This window comes from Leucopleurus acutus (assembly GCF_964270905.1).
Source record: "Leucopleurus acutus genome assembly, chromosome: X".
Taxonomy (NCBI): domain Eukaryota; kingdom Metazoa; phylum Chordata; class Mammalia; order Artiodactyla; family Delphinidae; genus Leucopleurus; species Leucopleurus acutus.
The window spans coordinates 131,300,174-131,322,289 of NC_139148.1; the positions used below are offsets into that span (position 1 = coordinate 131,300,174).

The 22,116-nt window shown below is 44.4% G+C and overlaps 2 protein-coding genes across 2 annotated transcripts in view; one reads left to right on the forward strand and one right to left on the reverse strand.

Annotated features, from left to right (window-relative positions):
- Nucleotides 1-2,885: 2,885 nt before the first annotated feature.
- The window catches only part of F8 (coagulation factor VIII), a gene marked incomplete at its 3' end in the record, with an annotated part of 118,257 nt that continues 99,026 nt past the window's right edge, over nt 2,886-22,116 (reverse strand). The window contains exons 23-26 of the mRNA XM_082865421.1: nt 14,119-14,263; nt 13,569-13,717; nt 12,622-12,798; nt 2,886-3,041 (exon numbers count right to left, since the gene is read on the reverse strand). Coding sequence (XP_082721547.1) covers nt 2,886-3,041; nt 12,622-12,798; nt 13,569-13,717; nt 14,119-14,263 — 627 coding nt within the window. The remainder of the gene's footprint in view (nt 3,042-12,621; nt 12,799-13,568; nt 13,718-14,118; nt 14,264-22,116) is intronic.
- Nucleotides 19,453-20,912, forward strand: F8A1 (coagulation factor VIII associated 1). The gene has a single exon (XM_082864749.1). The coding sequence runs from the start codon at nt 19,456-19,458 to the stop codon at nt 20,575-20,577; it is 1,122 nt and encodes a 373-aa protein (XP_082720875.1). The 5' UTR covers nt 19,453-19,455; the 3' UTR covers nt 20,578-20,912.

A 22,116-nucleotide genomic window follows, 5' to 3' on the forward strand; every position in this document is an offset into this window, starting at 1 on the left:
CCCTATTTGAGCTTTCTATTACTTAAGACATTTAGAACTGACATTCTCACCCACTGTTGAGACCCGTGTCAGGTAAGGTGGCAAAGAAGCCAGTGAATCAGGCCTCCGTCTTAAGAAGAAGCTGGCCAGAGTCTTCCTTCAAGGTTTCTGAAGTTCCAAATAGAATTCTACTCCTCCTTATGATGTCATCTACCGCATTTGATCTGCCCCCAGTCTCCCTCTATTTGACAGCTAAGCATACAGATGTTTTCTTCTGTCTATGCATAAACATTTGTGTCGATACTGAAACCCATCCTCATGGTAGCCATATCCTCTTGGGCTTGAAGCTTTCTAAGATATTTTGTTTGCCACATGGTATCTACTGCCCCTTCAAATAGTGTATGTATGGGATTTTAATAGATGATAAAGGTGGCATTTCATTTCAGTGGGGAAAAAGAGATGGTTTAATGTGACGACTGGCTATTCATTCGGATGCACTGACTGAAGTGACAGCCATACACACAAAAATAAACTCTAGATGGATCAAGGACTAAACAAAAATAAAACCATATACATATCGGGATAAAACAGGAGTGGAGTTTTTTGTAATCGTGGGGTGAAAAAAGCTACTTTGAATATGTCATAAAACCCCAAAGCCATAGGTGAAAATAATGATAAATTTATTGCATAAAAATGTAAAGCTTTCATACAGCAAAACATTGTAAAGAAAGATAAAAGATTAATGACAAACTAGGTGAAAAATTCCACAACATATATGACAGATAATAGGTTAATGTCCTTAACATACAAAGAACTCTTACAAATCAATTTTTTAAAAAGGATGATCAGCTCCATAGAAGAACTGGCATAAATGAATCAGTCAGAAAAGCAATGGATAAATAAATTGTGATATGTATTATATAATGGATTACTCTACTGCAATTAAAGTGAGCCACTAGGAAATATATGCAATAAGGGTTGTTTCCAGTTTGGAAGTGTTATGGGTAGTTTTGCCCTGTCTCTTGGTTCACGTGGCAGTTCTGGGTCTAGGTCATTACCCAACAGAATTGCCACAGGCTATCTTTATGCTCAACTTTTGTAGATAATGCCAGATTGTTTTCCAAAATAATTATACCACTTTGAGTTTATTTTTGTATATGGTATGAGGAAATGTTCTAATTTCATTCTTTTACATGTAACTGTCCAGTTTTCCCAGCACCACTTATTGAAGAGACTGTCTTTTCTTCATTGTATATTCTTGTCTCCTTTGTCATAGATTAATTGACCATAGGTGTGTGGGTTTATTTCTGGGCTCTGTATCCTGTTCCATTGGTTTATGTGTCTGTTTTTGTCTATTTTTGAGCCATTACCATACTGTTTTGATGACTGTAGCTTTGTAATACAGTCTGAAGTCAGGAAGCATGATTCCTCTAGTTTTGCTCTTGTTTCTGAAGATGTTTTGGCTGTTCAGGGTCTTTTGCATTTCCATATAAATTTTAGAATTGTTTGTTCTGGTTCTGGAAAAATGCCATTGGTATTTTGATAAAGATTGCATTAAATCTGTAGATTGCCTTGGGTAGCACTGTCATTTTAACAATATTAATTTTTCCAATCCATGAACACAGTATATTTGTCCATCTGTGTCATCTTCATCAGGGTCTTGTAGGTTTCTGAGTACAGGCCCCCCATTAGCCAAATCAGCTGGAGTATGATTGCAAACACTGAACTCGTAAAAGTGATCCCAGGAGATCTGGGCGATGCAAATACAGCATTTCTCACATTAGGTTCACTACATTCTGCTGCAGCCTCTCCCGGATTCTGGTTGGTCACAACCTCTAGAAAACTTATAAAAGGGGGGTTTGTGGGATGGGCCAGAGGCCAGACTACTGCCTTTACTCCTTCTAGTGCTAATGGATGTCAAGGTTAAGAATCTCTCTCTCTGCTACTGGATCAAGGCTCCATTTCTAATTTTTTAAATGTTAGCTTCACCTCATAAATTATAAAATTTCATTGTTCACATTTTTATTTCCAGTATAAAAGCACAACTCTCAAAGGCATTTGTTTTCACACATCAATGTTTTGTTTAACTGATTCTTGAGGGAACCAGCGGGAAGACAAAAGAGCTGGTTTCAAGAGCATTTGAAAAATAAAGATGTATGTGGTCAATGGGAAAAGAATGCCAAAACAAGGTGATTAAGTTAGACATAAAAGTGGTTAACCTTTTACAGGGAGTCAAACCGTATCACCTTATTGATTTCTGTAAATTAACCTCTAACCTTAATGGACTTTTACAGGACAGTAAACCATTCCCAACCTTATCTGTCAGGGATGGGGCGAGGTGGGGGTTCCTCTTGGGCAGTTAGGGTACAGAATTTCCTGGTACATTTTGTTGTGTCGTTTCAGCAGGAAATTAGCTGAGGAGGGAGTAAAATGAGTGCATGATTAGAATTACAATGTTGTATCTCCTATCCCAGAGAGCCATGGATTTTCCTCATTTTTCTGTGGAAATATTAAAAATATGTCCTTTAGAAGCCTAGTATGATCATGACCTTTCTTGGTCACCACAGAGGAGGAAGTGGTGGCCGTGCCCAGAGGAGAATGCTTTCCAGCTGAGTTTCCTCACTGCTTTTTGCCTGAGTACCTTGGAAGGAAGGACCAATCTGGGAGCGGCCGCAGCAAATGCGCAAGAGGTAAACTGGATGCAACAGCCCCAGAGAACGCAGGACACGTGACGATTGATTTGGGAGGCTTCAGGGCATATCTGCCGGGACTGAGGAATTGAAATACATAGAAAAACGATGGCACCGTGGGCAGCGTGGGGCAGGAAGTGACCCGGAGGGCGGGCTCAGAGGGATGCTGGACCCGAACCAGGAAAGGGCCCGGGGCCAGGAAGGAAGGACCGGGCCTCAGTACTGCTGCTGCGCCTCGCAGCCCAGAAGCTCCAGCCTCAGGGCGATGTGGTGCGCCCAGCTCTGCGGGTGAATTCGAAGGAAGCGGGTAAACAGCGGGGGGTCTAGAGCGTTCACCACGGGTGTGAAAGAGTCTTGATTTCCCTGAAAAATCTGAAAGAGGAGAGATAGCATTTGTTGGTTGACAGGAAAAGAGTTATAATGTTTACACACACACACACCCGAGAGGCTCCCCAAGTCCATTGGCCTCCTGCTTGGTCTGTAACTCTCCCTAAGCTCCGCCCCCTCACGGGCACCCACTCCAATGCCCATCGCCCAGCACGCACGCTTTTTTTCACTTCCAATTGAGGGACCCACGCTTCCGGTAGTCCAGGATTGAACCCTGGGAGGTGACTGGATGACTCGGTCCCCTGCCTCTGTACCTGGGAAAGTGGTTGTGACATCTAGAATTAAGAGCATCCTTGCTAACCTCCTGTGGAGGCCGTGCCTCCAGCTATGGCTTCCCTCTGGAATCTTCTCACCCACTTTCCCAACTAATCCAAGGAAGTTGTAAACATCATGATATTTTACTCCCAAATACTTCAGCCTGCCAAGGCTTTGGGTCTCAGTTTAAATGTTATCTCTGGAACAGGACTCTTGTTGACTCTGAATCTCCTCTTGTTCATTTCCTTTACACCATTCAGAATCTTCTCATTTATCTGTTTACCTGCTTATTGACCATTTCATTTGTTTTCACCACCAAATGTCGGTTCCATGACAGCAGAGACCTTGGTCACTGACCTTCCACACGTACAATATATATAGTATATACGTAGCAAATATACTATAAACATTTGTTAAAGGTTGTGTGTTTGATAAAACTTTCGGGAAACAAAAGAGATTCTTGGGTAAATATTTGTGGCATACTTTGGAGGCTTGTACATCTTCTGTTAGACTTATTCCTTGATCTTTTCCCTCAAGAAACTGAAAGAATAATACAAGGAACACTTAAATCTCCTTTAATCTACAACAGACTCCTAGTCTCTGGTCTTTTTTGTCCTTCATGGTGTTGACATTTTAAAAAATCTAGGACCATTGCGTTGTAGAATGTCCCACATTCTAAATTTGTGTGACTGTTTTCTTATTATTAGATTTCAGTTCAACATCGTTAGTGAGAATACTAACTAGGTGATGTGCCTTTCCCACCATATCACATCAGAGGACACGTGATGCCGATTCCTCCAGAGTTTGACCCTTAGTTAAGGTGATGTCCACCAGATCTCTCTTTTATAAAGGTAATAACTTCCCTTACCTAACAATCTGTGGGGTTAGACTTTGAGACTGTGTAAATATTCTGTTCCACATTAAGCTTTCACCCGATGGTTTTAGTATCTACTGAAGCTCCTTACAAGTATTATATACTGTATTGATGATTGGTTTCTTAATTTTGTCATGTCTTCTACATTTATTAGCTGGAATTCTTCTGTGGAGAAGAACGTCTCCTCTCCCTTTATATTTTTGATGATGATAATGGACTCCAAGACGTTCCAGTAACACCTAGCAGTTTCCTGGCTCTGGTCTTGAAATCTCTAAGGAGCCCAGGTTCCTTTTACTAGGAAATGGTATTTGGAAACCAAGACTGTTCTGGGTTGGCTTAGGCTCTGCTCCAGGCCAAGGCTCACGTACGCCATGTCTTCTCAGCTTGGACATTTTTATCTCATGGCAGAGAGCAGAGGCACCAGAGACTGAGCCAAACACAGGATCACATTGAAAGCTTCTGTTGGAAAGTGGTTTATATCATGTCTACTTACACTGCATTGGTCAACATGAGTCCTACTATGAAGCCCAAAGTCAATGGAGTTTTCAAAAAAGGAGGAAGTGAAAAATCAAGAATAATACCTTTGTGACTTCCCTGGTGGCCCAGTGGTTAAGACTCCACCTGCCAATGCAGGGCACATGGGTTCGATCCCTGGTCTGGGAAGATTCCACATGCCGTGGAGCAAATAAGCCCATGCGCCACAACTACTGAGCCTGCGCTGTAGAGCCCACGAGCCACAACTACTGAGCCCGTGAGCCACAACTACTGAGTCCGTGTGCCTAGAGTCCGTGCTCCACAACAAGAGAAGCCACCGCAATGAGAAGCCCGCGCACTGCAATGAAGAGTAGCCCCTGCTCGCCACAACTAGAGAAAGCCCGGGTGCAGCAACAAAGACCCAATGCAGCCAAAAATAGATAAGTAAATAAATAAATAAATTAAATAAAAGAATAATACCTTTTACCTCATCTGCTATTTTCTGTTCATTCATCACAGCAATGAGGTGATTTTACAATATGTAGTCAGAGATAAGAGGTTTGGGTGGCTTGTTAGGTTTCTTAGTCCACAAGCACCCTCTACTGTTGATAAAGAGAAGTGCAATTTCTGTAACAGATGGGATAGGAAGATATGTCTTGTGATTTTGTGACTCATTTTTGCTTTTCCAGAACACTTAATTTCCACCACTGAAACTTATGGTATTCTTTGTCTTCTAGTTATTCTGTGAGTTATGGGTGGTTTTATTTTCAATTTTAAAATATATCTACAGAGAGATAGTTAGATAGAGAGATGGTTTTTGAAGGCTGTATGGAGAGATTTAGGCAGCTGCCATTATTTCATGAGAATGTGCAACTCAGTATTTGGAATTTTAAAATGCTATTTTAAATTATTTTTCTATTTGTTTCTGGCATGTAGAAATACAATAAAATTTTCTATTGATTTTGTTTTCAGCAAGCTTGCAAACTTATCTTAGTAATTCTAATAATTTAGATAGATAGATTCTTTTGGATTTTCTATGTATGCCATCGTATCTTCCACATATTATGAGAGGGCTTTTTTTCCCAATCCTAACACATTTTATTTCTTTTTCTTACCTTACTGCATTGCTTAGGCCCTCCAATACAGTTTTTAATAAAAGCGGATGGGGCAGATTAAAGATGGCTAAGAATTTTTTTGATACTCCTCCCATGGAGAGGTAGGTGTATTTTGACTTTGTTTTTTTTGGCCGTGCCACGCAGCTTGCGGGATCTTAGTTTACCGGCCAGGGATTGAACCCAGGCCATTGCAGTGAAAGCGCAGAGTCCTAACCACTGGACCTCCAGGGAATTCCCTTTTTTTAAAAAAAATTGAAGTATAGTTGGTTTACAATATTGTGTTAGTTTCAGATATACAGTAAAGTGATTCAGTTATATATACTTTTTTTCCAGATTATTTTCCATTATAGGTTATTACAAGATATCGAATATAGTTCCCTGTGCTATACAGTAAATCCTTGTTGCTTATCTATTTTATGTATAGTAGTGTATATCTGTTAATCCCAAACTCCTAATTTATCTCTCTTCCCCCCACCCTTCCCCTTTGGTAACCATAAGTTTGTTTTCTATGTCTGTGAGTCTATTTCTGTTTTGTAAATGAGTTCTTTTGTATCATTTCTTTTAGATTCCACATATAAGTGATATCATATGATATTTGTCTTTCTGTGTCTGACTTACTTCACTTAGTAAGATAATCTCTAGGTCCATCCATGTTGCTGCAAATGGCATTGTTTCGTTCTTTTTTATGGCTGAGTAGTATTGCATTGTATATATGTACCACATCCTCTTTATCCATTCCTCTGTCCTTGGACACTTAGGTTGCTTCCATGTCCTGGCTATTGTAAATAGTGCTGCAGTGAACATTGGGGCGCATGTGTCTTTTGATTTGTTTTAAGTTGGGGGGGGCAATTGATTCTGCAGGCTGATAGAGTATGGCGGCAGAGGTGATGCTGTGCCAAGTTCAAGAGGACTGACGGCTTCCACCTTGGTTTCTTGGAATCTAGCTTTTATGTAAGAAGAGTGACTATCCTAAGACCACCATGCTGAGAGGCCCTGAAGAGACACCAGTGGATGAAAAGGTCAAGGAGAACGAAGATACCAGGTAGGTGAGCAAAGAAGCCAGCTAGGAAGTAGATCCATCCGTCCATACCCACTGAAACCCCATGGATCACAGACAAACCAGCCAGACAGATCAACCTAAATTCCTGATCCACAAAATTGTGGCCAAGTTTCAGGGTAGTTTGTGATGCAGCAATAGATAAATGGTATCTTATTTTTAATCTCAAAGGGAAACCTTTCTGTGTTTCACCTAAAATATTATATTTGCTGTAAAATTTTTGTGAATATCCTTTATCAGATTGCATAGTTTCCCTACTAGTCTTAGTTTGCCAAATTTTCCCATTAAGAATAGATATTGAATTTTATGAATCTTTTTCTCAGCATTTATTGGCTGTATAATCCTGAAGTTCATTAATGTGATGGATTGCATTAATTTTCTAATGTTAAGCCAACCTTGCATTCCTAGGATAAATCTAACACATACATATTGCTAATATTTTGTTTCGGATCTATGTTCATGAGTAAAGTTGGCCTATTATTTTCTTTTCTAATAAAATTGTCTTTGTTGTCATCATTTAAAGAGTTGGATAATGTAAATACAAGCTTTTTCCATTTTTCTGGAAGAATCTTTGTAATAATGGTATTATTTCTCCCTTGATAATTTGGTAGAGTATTTAGTATAGCCATCTGAATCTGGAGGTTTCTTTGTAGGAAGATTTTTGAACACCAATTCAATCTTTCAAAGGTTGTAGGAGTTTCCGCACTTCCACTGCAGGGGGCCCAGGTTCCATCCCTGGTCGGGGAACTAAGATCCAGGAAGTTGTGGGGCGTGGCCAATAAAAAAAAATGGTTGTAGGAGTTTCAGGGTTTTTGATTCCTTCTTGAGTAAGTTATATTTACTAGAAATTATCCATCTTACCTAATCTTCCAAATTTACTGTCATAAGGTTAATAAATGTCCTCATTTTTTTATGTTGGCAGGATTTTACTGTGTGGTAAAATCAGTCATGCAAGTTGGAAATTTTTTTTTTTGGCTGTGGCTGCACAGCTTGCGGGATCTTAGTTCCCCCACCAGGGACTGAACCCAGGCCCTCTGCAGTGGAAGCTCAGAGTCTTAACCACTGGACTGCCAGGGAAGTCCCTGAAAAAGTTTTTTAGTTTTTGCTTGAATGCATGAAAAATATTTCACCAGATTTTCTTTCTTTTGGGGGCAGGTTTCAGATTTTTCCTTTTAGCATCACATGGATATCATTAATTATCTTCTGATTTTCATTATTGCTTAGAAATCACCTGTCAGCTTGTCACTCTTATTATGGTAATGTATGTGTCTTCTGGTTCCCTTTTATTGTGGTAAAATGTACATAACATAAAACTTATCATCTTAACCATTTTAAATTGTAAAATTCAGTGGCATTTAGTACATTCACCATTATCTAGTTCCAGAATATTTCTATCACTCCAAAAGGAAATCCAGTACCCATCAGGAAGCCACTCCCCGTTTACCCTTCTCTCCAATCTCTTGTAATCACTAATCTGTTTTCTGTCTCTCTATATTTTCCTATTCTGGATATTTCATATAAATGGAATCATACAATATGTAGTCTTTTGTTTCTGACTTCTTTCACTTAGCATATTTTCAAGGTTCATCTATATTGTAGCATGCATCAGCATGTCTATGTTTTTTAATGGCTGAATAATATTCAGCTGTATGGATAGACCAGAATTTGTTTATCCACCAGTTGATGGACATTTGTGTCATTTTCACCCATTGGCTATTGTGAATAGTACTGCTATGAGCATTTGCCTGCAAGTTTTTGTTAATTGCCTATATTCAGTTCTTTTGGGTACATACCCAGTAGCAGAATTGCTGGGATCATATGGTAATTCCATGGTTTCTACAGTGGCTGCCTATTTCGCATTGCCATCAGCGGTATGGGTTCCAATTTTTCTACATCCTTGCTAACACTTCTTACTTCCTGTATTAAAAAAAATTATAGCCATCCTAGTAAGTGTGAAGTAATATCTCATTGTGGTTTTGATTTGCATTTTTCTAATGACTAATGATGTTGGTGTTGATGTGCTTGTTGGCCATTTGTATATCTTCTTTGGAGAAATTCCTATTGAAGTCCTTTGTCTATTTTTAAATTTGGTTGTCTTTTTGTTGAGTTTAAGAATTCTTTTCATACCTATTTTTCTTCTGTTGTTTGTGATTATGGTTCACATCTAAAACACCATTTGTAAAATCCAAGGTCATGAAGATTTACCTCTATATTTTCTTCCACGAGTTTTAAAGTTTTAGTTCTTATATTTAGGTATTTGATCTATTTTGAATTAATTTTTGTATATGGTGTGTGGTGACTTCATTCTTTTGCATGTGGCTATCCAGTTTTCCCAGTATTATTTGTTGAAGAGACTATTCTTTTCCCATTGAATGGTCTTGGCACCCTTATCGAAAATCAATTTACTATAGATGTATAGCGTTATTTCTGGACTTGAATTCTATCTTTATGTCACTACCACAGTGTTTTGATTACTGTAGCTTTGTAGTAGGTTTTGAAATTGGGAAGTGTGAATCCTGTAACTGTTTTTTCAAGATATTGTTTTTGCTATTTTGGGTCCCTTGCAATTACAGATGAATTTTAAGATCAGCTTGGCCATTTCTGCAAAAATGGCCATTGGGATTTTGATAGGGATTGCACTGAATCTGTAGAAAGCTTTGGTTAGTAGTGCCATCTTAATAATGTGTTCCAATCCATTAACCCAGGATGTCTCTCCATTCATTTAGGTCTTCTTTAATTTTTCAAGCAATGTTTTGTAGTTTTGAGTGTATAAGTCTTGTACCTCCTTGGTTAAGTTTATTCCTAAATATTTTATTCTTTTGGATGATATTGTAAATGAAATGTTTTTCTTAATTTTCTTTTCAGATTTTTCACTACTAGTGTATGGAAACACAACAGATTTTTGTGTGTTGATCATGTATCCTACAACTTTACTGAACTCATCTATTAGTTCTAATAGCTTTTTGTGGGTTCTTTAGGATTTTCTATGATAAAATCATATCATTGGTGAAGAGAGACAGTTTTACTTCTTCCTTTCCAATCTGAATGCCTTTTGTTTAGTTTTTTTTTTTTTTGTAATTTCTCTGGCTATAACTTCCAGTACAGTGTTGAACAGAAGTGGTGAAAGTGGTCATCCTTGTTTGTTTGCCACTTCTCCACTATTTCTTTCATTCATTCTGGATTCCACTTATATATATATGGCTTTCTCTGTATAGCATATGTCTCAATTTCTTTTTCATATGTTTCACCTTCTGTGCTCCATTCTCGGTAATTTCTTCAGATATATGTTCCAGTGACTAAATTCTCTTTGGCTGTGCCCAATTCACTATTAAGTCTTTCTTTGATTTTTAAACTTCAACAATGATGTTTCTTAATTTCTAAAAGTACTGTTTTTTCCAAAACTGCCTAATAATTTGTCATTTATTTTTATGTTTCCATAGCTCATTGCTTTAAATATTTTGTGCATAATTACTTTATGATATATATCTGATAATGTCAATATCTTGTATTCTTCAGATTCTAAATTTGTATTGATTGTTTCTGCCCATTTGTAGTCAAGTTGGCTTGTTATCTTGTATATTTGCTGATCTATGTTTATGATCTTATCATTTTAATATGTAGGAATCCTGGAGACCTAAACTGGGAATGCTTTTTCTCTAGAGAAATCATTCTTCCAGAAGCCAGGAGGTGCTACCTATCTGCAATTAGTTCTGCTACTTTCTGGGTTTCATTACTTAATGCAGAAGTCTCACATTCCATTCTTGCATTTTGCTCGAAGCTTGGTCTCCTGAGAACAACACTAATATAAGCATTTGCCTTTACGAAAGTTCCTCCATTTTACATTTTCTCATTTTTCACCTCTCTTTGCTCTGATTTAAGCTCATTATTTTAAAATAAAAGCTCATTGTTTTTGTTTGTTTTGTTTTTTGCTGTTGGTGGTGAGGAGGCTGGAGAGTCCCCTTTCTTCATTGAGTGTAGCAGTGCGTTAAGAAGTATGTACTATAGGGCTTCCCTGGTGGTTCAGTGGTTGAGAGTCCGCCTGCCGATGCAGGGGATGTGGGTTCGTGCCCCAGTCCGGGAAGACCCCACATGCCGCGGAGCGGCTGGGCCCGTGAGCCATGGCTGCTGAGCCTGTGCGTCCGGAGCCTGTGCTCCGCAACGGGAGAGGCCACAACAGTGAGAGGCCCGCGTACCGAAAAAAAAAAAAAAAGTATGTACTATCAGTGCTATAGCCTTTTAAAAATTTTGGTAATATATACATAACATATATTTTAACATTTTAACTCTTTTTAAGCGTACAGGTACGTTTGACAACAAGTACATAACATGTACATTCACAATGTTGTGCAACTATCACCACCAACCATCTCCAAAACGCTTTATCTTGCAAAACTGAAACTCTGGGGAATTCCCTGGTGCTCCAGTGGTTCGGTCTCTGTGCTCTCACTGCTGAGGACACGGGTTCAATCACTGGTCAGGGAATGAAGATCCCACATCCCACAAGCCGCACAGCGCGGCCAAAACAAAACAAAAAACCAAAAAATAAAAACAAAAACAAAACTGAAACTCTGTCTCCATCAAACAATAACTCTCCATCCTCCCCAGCTCCCAGCCTCTGGTAACCTCTATTCGACTTTCAGTCTCATTGTAATTGTTAATTTTACATGTCAACTTGTCTAGGCCATACGTGTCCAGATATTTGGTCAAACATTTTTCTGGGTGTGTTGGTGAGGATGTTTTTGGATGAGATTAACATTTAAATAGTAGAGTGAGTAGAGCAGATTGCTGTCCCCCCCACCCCAAGCTGGTGAGCGTTATGCAATCAGTTGACTGAATAGAACAAAAAGGCTGACCCTCGTCTGAGTAAGAGAGAATTCTTTTTGCATGGCCCATTTGAATTGGGACATTGGGGTTTTTCCAGCCTTTGGGCTCAAACTCAAATATTGGCACTTCCTGGGTTCAGACAGGAACTACACCACTGGCTCTTCCCGTGTCCAGACCTTCACACTCGGACTGAAACTTTCGCCATTGGCTCTCCTGGGTCTCCAGCTTGCTGACTCACCCTGCAGACCTTGAGACTTGTCAGCCTCCATAATCATGAGTCAATTGGTTCTGTTTCTCTGGAGAACCCTGACTACTATATAAGTGGAATTATATAATATTTGTCCTTTTGTGTCCGCTCTAATTAATTTAGCCATGCATGTTATAGCATTCATCAGAGATATGCCCTTTTTAAAATGGGAATGTCCTCTAGAACATACATTATCAGTACTCTGGTTCACTAAACTGCCAGAAGCAAAAATGTTTAATCCAGCCTTGAGGGAACAAGGAATTCTTGGAGGAGATGATGTTTATCTGAGACTTGAAGAATGCACCAGGTGAAAGGGTCACTAAGAAGTACCTAGAAAAAATGTTCTAGGTAGAAGAAACAGTACATATAAAAGCCTAGTGTGAGAAAAAACATGCTGTTTTTAGGGACTTGAGGGTTCCTTAGTATGGGTGGAGCTTAGAAGGCCAAGGAGCACGTAGCAAGAGACTATGCTAGAGAGGTCGGTAAGGGCCACCATCCTGAACGACACCATCTATGAGGATAAGCAGCTTTGGGCTCTACTCTGTTCTTTCCTGGGAGGACACATCCTGTGTCCTCCCAGGATGCCTTTCATCGTGTCCTACTACTATAGATACTCAGTAAAGTTTATCCTGAAAGTCTGGTCATATATCAACCTTGTTATGTTTCTAAATGTCAAGTTCTAAGACAGGCTTTGTGCCTTTCCTGTGAGATTAGCGTACCTTTACTTTGCCATTCTGAAGAAACAGAGTCCAGTTATGGCCATCTTGACTACTGGATATGAGGAACTCCTTCACATACATGCTGGTGAGCAGAGACTTCACCCCCTGCGTGGTTATTCCCGTGACTCTCATTGTCTTCCGGAAGTCCACCTGCAGCCACTCTTTTTGATTACTTGCCTGGGGATGCACCAGGTGCATTAGAGTAGTATCTTTTTGGTCACTATTTGCTCCCAGAAATCCCCAAATCCCTTCTTAATCATATCACAGCACTTATCACTGCATATTAATTATCTGTTTGTCAGTCTCCCTTATTAGACTCGAAGCAAATTGAGGGCTGAAATTTTTCATGATTCATCTCTGTATCCCCAGGGTTAGCCACTTAATAGGGGCCCAGTAAAGGTTTGCTGAATGAATATATGAGTAATATACAGACTGACTAGAGTACTAAAAGTTTGGCAATGTGTTATACAACCTATTTTGTTTAAAATAAGCCCCTGGGGGAGCAGAGACCATTAACTCCATCCATTTCCCCAAGCTAGTCCGTGATTGAAAATCACAAACTGAGTGGTTCCAGAAAAGAACTGTGCCCAATGAACTGTACATAACTATGACCCTTTGCTTTGTTGATATTTCTCTGTAAAACTGGATTTCAGCCACTCCAATTCTTTGACAAATATTAGCCCAGTACTACATATAGATATTTTGTTTCTAGGAGGTTCAATTAGGGATCATTTTCCCCCAATGAATGCTGTGTGAATTCACATGGCACACCCACTAAATAAATATCTGTGGGGTTTTCTGTGTATAGTCAACTTTCCTTGACACTCTTTGTGGGAACAAGCAGGTGATAGAAGTAACTGAAGAAACAGTCAAGAGCTTACCCTATCCTTTCCCAACCACTACTCCTTCATATGCATCAGTTATATGGCAAATTTGTTCCCTCTTACCCGGGGTCTCCAGGCATTAGTCCTCCCTTGGAGGTGAAGTCGGGCTTGTGAAGGAGACCAGGTGGCAAACATATTGCTTAAGTGGGATGAGGCAGTAATCTGTGCATCTGATATTGCTTTACTCTCCATTCCCAGTGCCATGTTGCAACCTCAGAGAAATGAAAGGAGAATGTAATCACAAGAACAAGTTGCAGCTGAGGTTCTGCTGGCCTGTCTCCACTGATATGTTCTAGGGCTATTGTCATCACGAAGTCATTTTCCAGGCACTAACTTTTGCATGCTACTGTTAAGATGCCCCCTATTTCTTGTCAGCTCTGCTCAGCTCTGTTGGACTTTGATTTGCCTTGTTAATAGTAGTGTAGGAGGTGGCTGCCCCTGGGGAATCCCATGGTTAGGATGACCAAGTCATGGGTTTGCCCAGGACTGTACTGGTTTTAGCATTGATAGTTCTGTGTCCTGGGAAATCCCCCCAGTCTCGGGAAAGCTAGGATGTTTAGCCATCCTACTCATGGTTGGGAGAGGTAAGGACATGGGATGACGTGACACTTACTGTTTAAATCACAGCCCATCAACTCCATGCGAAGAGTGCTGCGGATGCTGTAATGCGTTGGGTGCAAGCGGACATACCGAGCAATAATTGGAGGGTTAAAAATATTGTGTTTTATCCCAGATGAATCCACATTGCCAAAGAAGACCTGTAGGGAGGTATTAGCACAGATACATGTAAAATGAAGAAAGAATAAGAAGCAATTCCTCCCAATCACATCTTTCTTCTAATTTGCTCTGTGCATTTCTCAACAGCACCGAACATCCAAATAAAACCATTCTGGCCAGCCAGATGTTAGAATGCAATATGCGAAGGAGAAAATCACAGGGAGAAGAATGGAACAAGGGAGATTAGGTCTGAGCAGGTTAAGTGTCTACTTTGGGGTCCTGTAAAACGGTCATTCATCAAAGTTGTGGAAGCCATTTAGGCCTTTGCTAATCCAGTGTGGGCCACAGACCAGCTGCATTAGAATCACCTGGGAGCAATTAGACACGCAACATCTTGAGCCCTATTCCAGATCTACTGAATCAAACCATACAGTTTGAGAAACACTAGCTTAGGGCAGAGTCGGCTGCAGCTGTGAAAGGGGACTTGGAGTAGGCGGCCTGCCATATGGTCTCAGGATGATCTTCCAATAATGTGTGTGTGTGTGTGTGTGTGTGTGTGTGTGTGTGTGTGTGCGCGCGCGCGTGTGTGTGCGTGTGTGTGCTGTGGGGCGTTAATTAACGATCCCTTGTGTATGAATTCATGAGACACATGTTAATATCCAACTTCTGGGGTTTAGGAATTTGACATGTCTAGGTTCTACAGAAAAGTACATGACATATTTAAGGAATAAGGAACACAGTTTGAGAAATATGGTAGTAATTCCAATTCAAAAGGCCTAGATTTAAATCATGGTATATAGAAAAAAGAAAGTTGAAAATCCTCTCTCATAAAACACCTGGGATTCTCTATCTGCTTGAATACACTAAAACAGGAATCAATGTATGGCTGTTATATAATCAGACATCAGAGTTATAGTATTATGGGGAATTTAAAAAATTGTTCTTCCATGTAACAATTTTTTCTTCCTATGGGATAAAAATGTTAATAAATGTATAGCATTGCCCCAGAAATCACAGCATTTAAAAAATATTTTTATTGGAGTATAGTTGATTTACAATGTTGTGTTAGTTTCTGCTGTACAGCAAAGTGAATCAGTTATACACATACATGTATCCACGCTTTTTTAGATTCTTTTCCCACACAGGTCATTACAGAGTATTGAGTAGAGTTCCATGTGCTATACAGTAGGTCCTTATTAGTTATCTATTTTCTATATAGTAGTGTGTATATGTCTATCCCAATCTCCCAATTTATCCCCCCTTACCCCCCTGGTAACCATAAGTTTGTTTTCCACATCTGTGACTCTACTTCTGTTTTGTACATAAGTTCATTTGTACACTTTTTTTCGATTTCACATATAAGTGATATCATGTATTTGTCTTTTTCTGTCTGACTTACTTCACTCAGTATGACAATCTGTAGGCACAGCATTATTTTTGATAAATAGATCTGCTTCATTTTTAACTCAATTATTGTGTCTTGATTAGATACCTTCTTAGGAAGACAATGTATTAATTCAACAAATAGTTAATGACTACAGAAATCCTAGATTCCATGTATTATGTGCCAGAAACTATGTGCTAGGTGGCTTCACTGGTGAATTCTAATAAATGTTTAAAGAATTAATGCCAATCCTTCCCCAAACTCTTCCAAAAGATAGAAAAGGAGGAAAAACATCCTAAGGGCCAGCATTACCTTGATACCAAAGCCAGACATATATACCAGAAGAAAGAAAATTACAGACCAATAGCCTTTATGAATATCGATGCAAAAATCCTCAGAAGAATTCTAGCAAGCTGAATCCAGCAGCATATTATAAATATTACATTCCATGTCCAAATAGGAATTATCCCAGGAATGCAAGGATGGCTCAACATAAGAAAACTGATTAATCAAAACCACATTGATAAAATGAAGGGGGGAAACACCCTCATGATCATCTTAGTTGATGCAGAAAAAACATTCAACAAAATCTAACAACTTTCATGATTAAAAAACAAACAAACAAAGAACACCCAGCAAACTAAGAATAGAAGGGAAATTCCTCAACAAAATAAAAGGCTTTTATGAAATACCCTAGCTAATGTCATACTCAATGGTGGAAGACTGGAAGCATTTTCCCTAACATCAGGAACAAGAGAAGAATGCTTGCTTTCAGTGCTTCTACTCAAGACTGTAACGGAAGTCCTAGTCAGAGCAATGAGGCAAGAAAAAGAAATGAAAAGCATCGAAGTTGGAAAGGAAGTTAAACTACTTCTATTCTCAGATGACATGCTCTTCTGTACAGGAAACCCTAAAGAATCCACAAAACACATTAGAGTTAACAAACGAATTCAACCAAGTTGCAGTATACAAGATCAACACACAAAAATCTGTTGTGTTTCCATATCCTAGCAATGAAAAAATAATCCAAAATGAAATTGACAACAGTTCTATTTCACACAACATCAAAAGGAATAAAACACACAGAGATAAATTTAGCCAAGGAGGTGCAAGGCTTGGGCACCGAAAACTACAAAGCACTGCTGAAAGAAATTAATGATGACCTTAAAAAGAAAAGGGGAAAGACAGCAGATTTTGTGGACGGGAAGACTTAATACTTTTAAGATGGCAATCCCACCCAAAGTTGTCTAGAGATTTAATGAAATCCCTGTGGAAATTGCAATGCTCTGTTTTACAGAAATGTAAAAGCCAATCCTACATGCATACGGAATTTCAAGTGACCTTGAATAGCCAAAATAATCTTGGAAAAGAAGAAAAAAGTTGGAGGACTCACACTTCCCTATTTCAAAACTTAGTCCAAAGCTACAGTTATCAAAACTATGTGGTACTAGCATAAGGATAGACACATAGATCAGTGGAGTCCAGAAATAAACGCATAGATCTATCCCATGGGTTGTAAACCCAAATGAGTTGAAAACAGGTGTTCAAACAGAACCCTGCACAGGAATGTTCACCAGAGCACTATGCCTGACAGGCACAAGGTGGAAGTCACCCAAATGTACATCAGCTGCTGAGCGGATACACAACATGTGTGGTCTAGCCACGCATTGGAATATTATTCAGCCTGCTGAATATTATTCAGCCAGGAATATTATTCATTTGGAAGCAGATATATAGTCGTGATGGTGGCCCAGCACCGCCAGTGTATACTTGGTGCCCCTGGATGGTCCGCCATTAGCTGCCTTCTCTGTACAAAGTTCCCATCTGGTGGACAGTGAGAGTTCCACCAAAGAGAGGGTCCAGCGAACACAGTGAGCAGGATCCTGCCAGTGCCATTTCTTTGCAGGCCCAGGACCCCGGCGGAGGGGGTGGGGGCGGGGTGAGGTGGGGTGGGGGAGGGGTTATGGGAAAGCAGTGACCTCACAGGGTGCTCCCCGACCAATGAGGGCCCGGCCTATGGTCGCTAGGATATGGAGGAGGGGCCTGAGAACACCAGTTGTCTTGAGATGTTGGGACCAGCAGGCACAACCGACCGCCCCTCGTCCCGCCGCACCTCATCCCAGCGCACCGCAGAGCGAGGCCGTCGCAGAAAGCGCGCCCAACGGCCAGCATGCCGGGGAAGAGGGGCCGTCGAGGGTCACCCGGTCGCTGCTCCCACACCGCCCGAGCCGAGCTGTCCTTCTCCGTGAGCCACATGGAGCGCCTCCTGCGGGAGGGCCACTATGCCCAGCGCCTGAGCTCGTCCGCACCCGTCTACCTAGTGGCCATCATCCAGTACCTGGCGGCCAGGGTCCTGGAGCTGGCGCGCCATGAGGCCCAGAACAGCAGCAGGAGGCACCTCACTCCGGAGCCGGTGGACGTGGCGGCCCGCAGCAACGCGCTGCTCAGCGACTTGTTCAGGACTATAGCACCATCTCCCAGGTGGCCCCGGCCCAGCCCTAGCTGCCCAACGACACCTGGGTTCCCGGCCCCCGGGGGGCGCGGCCGTCAGGCGCCAGGTCCGCTCACCGACCAACCGCACAGCCCGGGCGGCCCCGGCCTGCCTGCCGCCTTGGGCACAGTCACTGCGAGTCAATAAAGTGTTTCAAGAGACCCCCTGCGCATGCTTCACTCACTTGGAGTGGGAGGTGGTGGTGGGACACCCCTCGTCGGATGGATGGGGGCGGGGGTCTGGCCGGAGTTGGGGGGTGGGGGGCGTGGAGTCGGGGGTCACAGACAGAGAGGAGCGGTCTCCCACGGTGACAGTGCATGGGGTGGCCCTGGGTGGGAGAGGCTGGCTGCGGCGGGGCTGGGGGCGGACTGGGGCCTGGGGTGAGGCCGGACAACAGAAGGCTCCCCCGCTGGCTCTGAGCAAGTCGGAGCCAGGCCAAAGTCCCCAGAGGGACGGGGTTCCTTGCGGCGCTCGACACCGCGAGGGCGGTGTCGTGATAGGGTGAGGGTGCCAAGGCGACCGACCGCCCTGGGTGCGGGAGGCAGGGGTGGGCGGACAGAGCGCTTGGCATGGACTCCCACGGGCCAGGGGCTTTGACGGGAAGATTGAGGCGTGATCGGGATTGGCGTGGGCGGGACACAATCAACACATAGGCAAAATCAGAATTAGGGTCACGCGGGGTCAAGAGTTTTTGGTTGTGTTCCCCTAGAGATGCCAAGAGATGCCCTTCTTGGCAACCTGCGTAAACAAGCTGTCACCTACCGGTTGGAGCCCTGGTCTGGGAAGATCCCACATGCCGCGGAGCAAGGAAGGCCGTGCGCCACAACTACTGAGCCTGTGCTCTAGAGCCCGAGAGCCACAACTACTGAAGCCCGCGCACCTAGAAGCCATGATCCACAAGAGAAGCCACCGCAATGAGAAGCCCGCGCACCGCAAGGAAGAGTAGCCCCCGCTCGCCGAAACTAGAGAAAGCCCCTACACAGCAACAAAGACCCAACACTGCCAAAAATAAATAAATTAAATAAATAAATTTGTTTTAAAAAGCTGTCACCAAGCAACAGGGGGCGCCCAGCCGGGCCCCGCCCCAGCACCAGTGGTCCGCTCACAGAACCCCGGACAGCGGGCCAGGCCCCGCCCCAAGGCCCCCGATTTGCACACACCACCCGCAGCCTGTCCCGGCCGGGCCTCCGTGCTTGCTATTTTGCATATCACCAGGGCGACGAGAGCTCCGGGCGGCCGAGCCGGCGCGGTCGCGTGGTGGGCCAGAGCCCGTCGCAGGGCACGTCTCAGCCCGCCGCCGTCGCCCAGCACGTGCGCCCACTTGCGTCAGCGCGCCCGGAAGTGCCTAAGCGGCGATCATGGCGGCTTCCGCGGCCGGCCTGGGTGGCGGTGCGGGCCCCGGGCCTGAGGCCGGGGACTTCCTGGCGCGCTACCGCCAGGTGTGCAACAAGCTGAAGAAGCGGTTCCTGCGGAAGCCTAACGTGGCGGAGGCCGGCGAGCAGTTCGGCCAGCTGGGTCGCGAGCTGCGCGCACAGGAGTGCCTGCCGTACGCGGCCTGGTGCCAGCTGGCCGTGGCCCGCTGCCAGCAGGCGCTCTTCCACGGGCCCGGGGAGGCGCTGGCGCTGACCGAGGCCGCGCGCCTCTTCCTGCGGCAGGAGCGCGACGCGCGCCAGCGCTTGGCCTGCCCCGCCGCCTACGGGGAGCCGCTGCAGGCCGCTGCCGCCGCCCTGGGCGCCGCCGTGCGCCTGCACCTGGAGCTAGGCCAGCCGGCTGCCGCCGCCGCGCTCTGCCTCGAGCTGGCGGCCGCCCTGCGCGACCTGGGCCAGCCGGCCGCCGCCGCCGGCCACTTCCAACGCGCCGCGCAGCTGCAGCTGCCCCAGCTGCCCCTGGCCGCCCTGCAGGCGCTCGGCGACGCCGCGTCCTGCCAGCTGCTGGCGCGCGACTACAGCGGCGCCCTGGCGCTCTTCACGCGCATGCAGCTCCTGGCGCGGGAGTACGGCAGCCACCCGGTGCCGCCGCCGGGGCCGCAGCCCCCGCCGCAGCCGCAGCCCGGGGCCGGCGCGGCCTCCGCCCCACCGCTCGCGCTGCTCCCGCCCGGCGCGGGGGCCGCGGCCGCGGCCGCGCCCTGCCCCGCCGCGCTGGGCGCCTTCGCCGACGTGCTGGTCCGCTGCGAGGTGTCCCGCGTGCTGCTGCTGTTGCTGCTACAGCCGCCGCCCGCCAAGCTCCTGCCGGAGCACGCGCACACCCTGGAGAAGTACTCCTGGGAGGCCTTCGACGGCCACGGGCAGGACAGCAGCGGCCCGCTTCCCGAGGAGCTCTTCCTGCTGCTGCAGTCCTTGGTCATGGCCACCCACGAGAAGGACACGGAAGCCGTCAAGTCGCTGCAGGTGGAGATGTGGCCCCTGTTGAGCGCCGAGCAGAACCACCTCCTGCACCTCGTTCTGCAGGAAACCATCTCCCCGTCGGGCCAGGGGATCTGACGAGTTCCTCCCAGCGACTCTGTGCCTGTCCCCGAGCCTCACGCACCCGCCTGCGCGTTTACGGGGACACAAGAGGCGTTGACCCGGCGCTTCTGCCTTTGCAGTGTATCTTACCCCTGTTGCCACCAGAGGAATGTGGTTGACTACAAGTTACGTTGTTTCCACAATAGCGGCAGAAAAAAAACCCATATGGTAGAATCGGAGTAGAGTCTCCCATTCTCTTCCCCAGAAACTGCAACAGAACCATGAGAGTCCCTTCCGCCCCCTTTCCTCTTCTGTTTTCACCCAACTGTCCCCACCCACCCCTCTTCCCCCGCAAGGCTCCCCTCCCCCCCGCGTCCTTCTTTCCGACTGAGGGTTAATTTGCACAGCTCTGGCTCGCTACTTAAGCTGCATGATTTTTTCACGATGACTCTGATTAGCGTATTTCGATGTCCGCCTGCATGATCGCCCAGTTCCCCCTGTGTTTCATGCGCCCCGTACGTGTTCGTGGGAATCATTGGATTCAGTACTACGCTGTTGCCGCTACAGCCCTCAGTCCATGATAAAGCCATTCTGACCCTCCTTGTGGTTCGTATTTACCTTATCTGTAAAGTGGGAATAGCTTATCTACCTGGCAGGAGGCGGCCAGCAGAAGCAGATAGCTCCCTTTTAGCTCCAAGATGGATTCGTTCATTCGAAATGGACAGTGTGCCTGTGAATCTACAGAGATCATTTGCGATGTGGTCCTTTCTCAGCTGCGGTGCGAATGTGTTCGGTGCAGAGCGGGGTGGGAGTGGGGGTGGGGGTGAGGGCGGGGTGGGCTCCAGAGCAGAGGTGTCAGACGTGCACTGGAGTTTGCAGTTCTGGCTCTATTTCGAGAGGTACGGGTAATCCACGTGGCAGCTTTTATTTGTAGTGCGGATCCTTCTACCAATCTTAGTTAACTCAAATATGTAAAATCGGCATGCTGCTTGGGTATCGTGTGATCGTGTGTATGCCAGACTGTGCCCCTGTTCCCCAAAAGCAGGATGGCGTTCCATTTTTAAACACTAAATTTCCAAGGCTTTTTGGTCCAAACGGTGCATGCAAACCGACTTAGCTGTTTTCTCAAATTCAATTTTATTTCCTTTAGTGTTGAGAGTGATGGTAGGAACTCTTCAGAATATAATCTCATTCATTCGGCTTGGGAAAACGCATCCTTTGGGCTGAAGCTGTAGACAGCACTAATCTTTTGAGGTGAGATTTAAGGACACAGTTTGGGAACAGATCTTGGTTTTGCGTATTTGGGGGGGGAGGGGGAATATGTGGAGTGTTGTCACTATGAGTTAAGTGTCCCAAAGTGGATGGGGCTTTTAGGGTATTCCTTTCTCCTTCTATTTCAGCAGTGTGGAGGCAGTGGCTAAGGAAATGTAGGGGAGGCCCATCTGAGACAGATTCAGCCACCCTTCCTGTGCTCTCCCTTGGCTGCCCGAAGGGTCTTTCCGAGCCCTAAAAGCCTAGTCCAGCTTGTTGCCAAAGTGGTAAGGGTGCGTGCTCCCTTGTGCTCTTGCTTTTGCT

Coding starts and splice junctions, on each gene's coding strand:
- F8A1 (XM_082864749.1), top strand. CDS start 19,456: ATGGCGGCTTCCGCGGCCGGCCTGGGTGGCGGTGCGGGCCCCGGGCCT.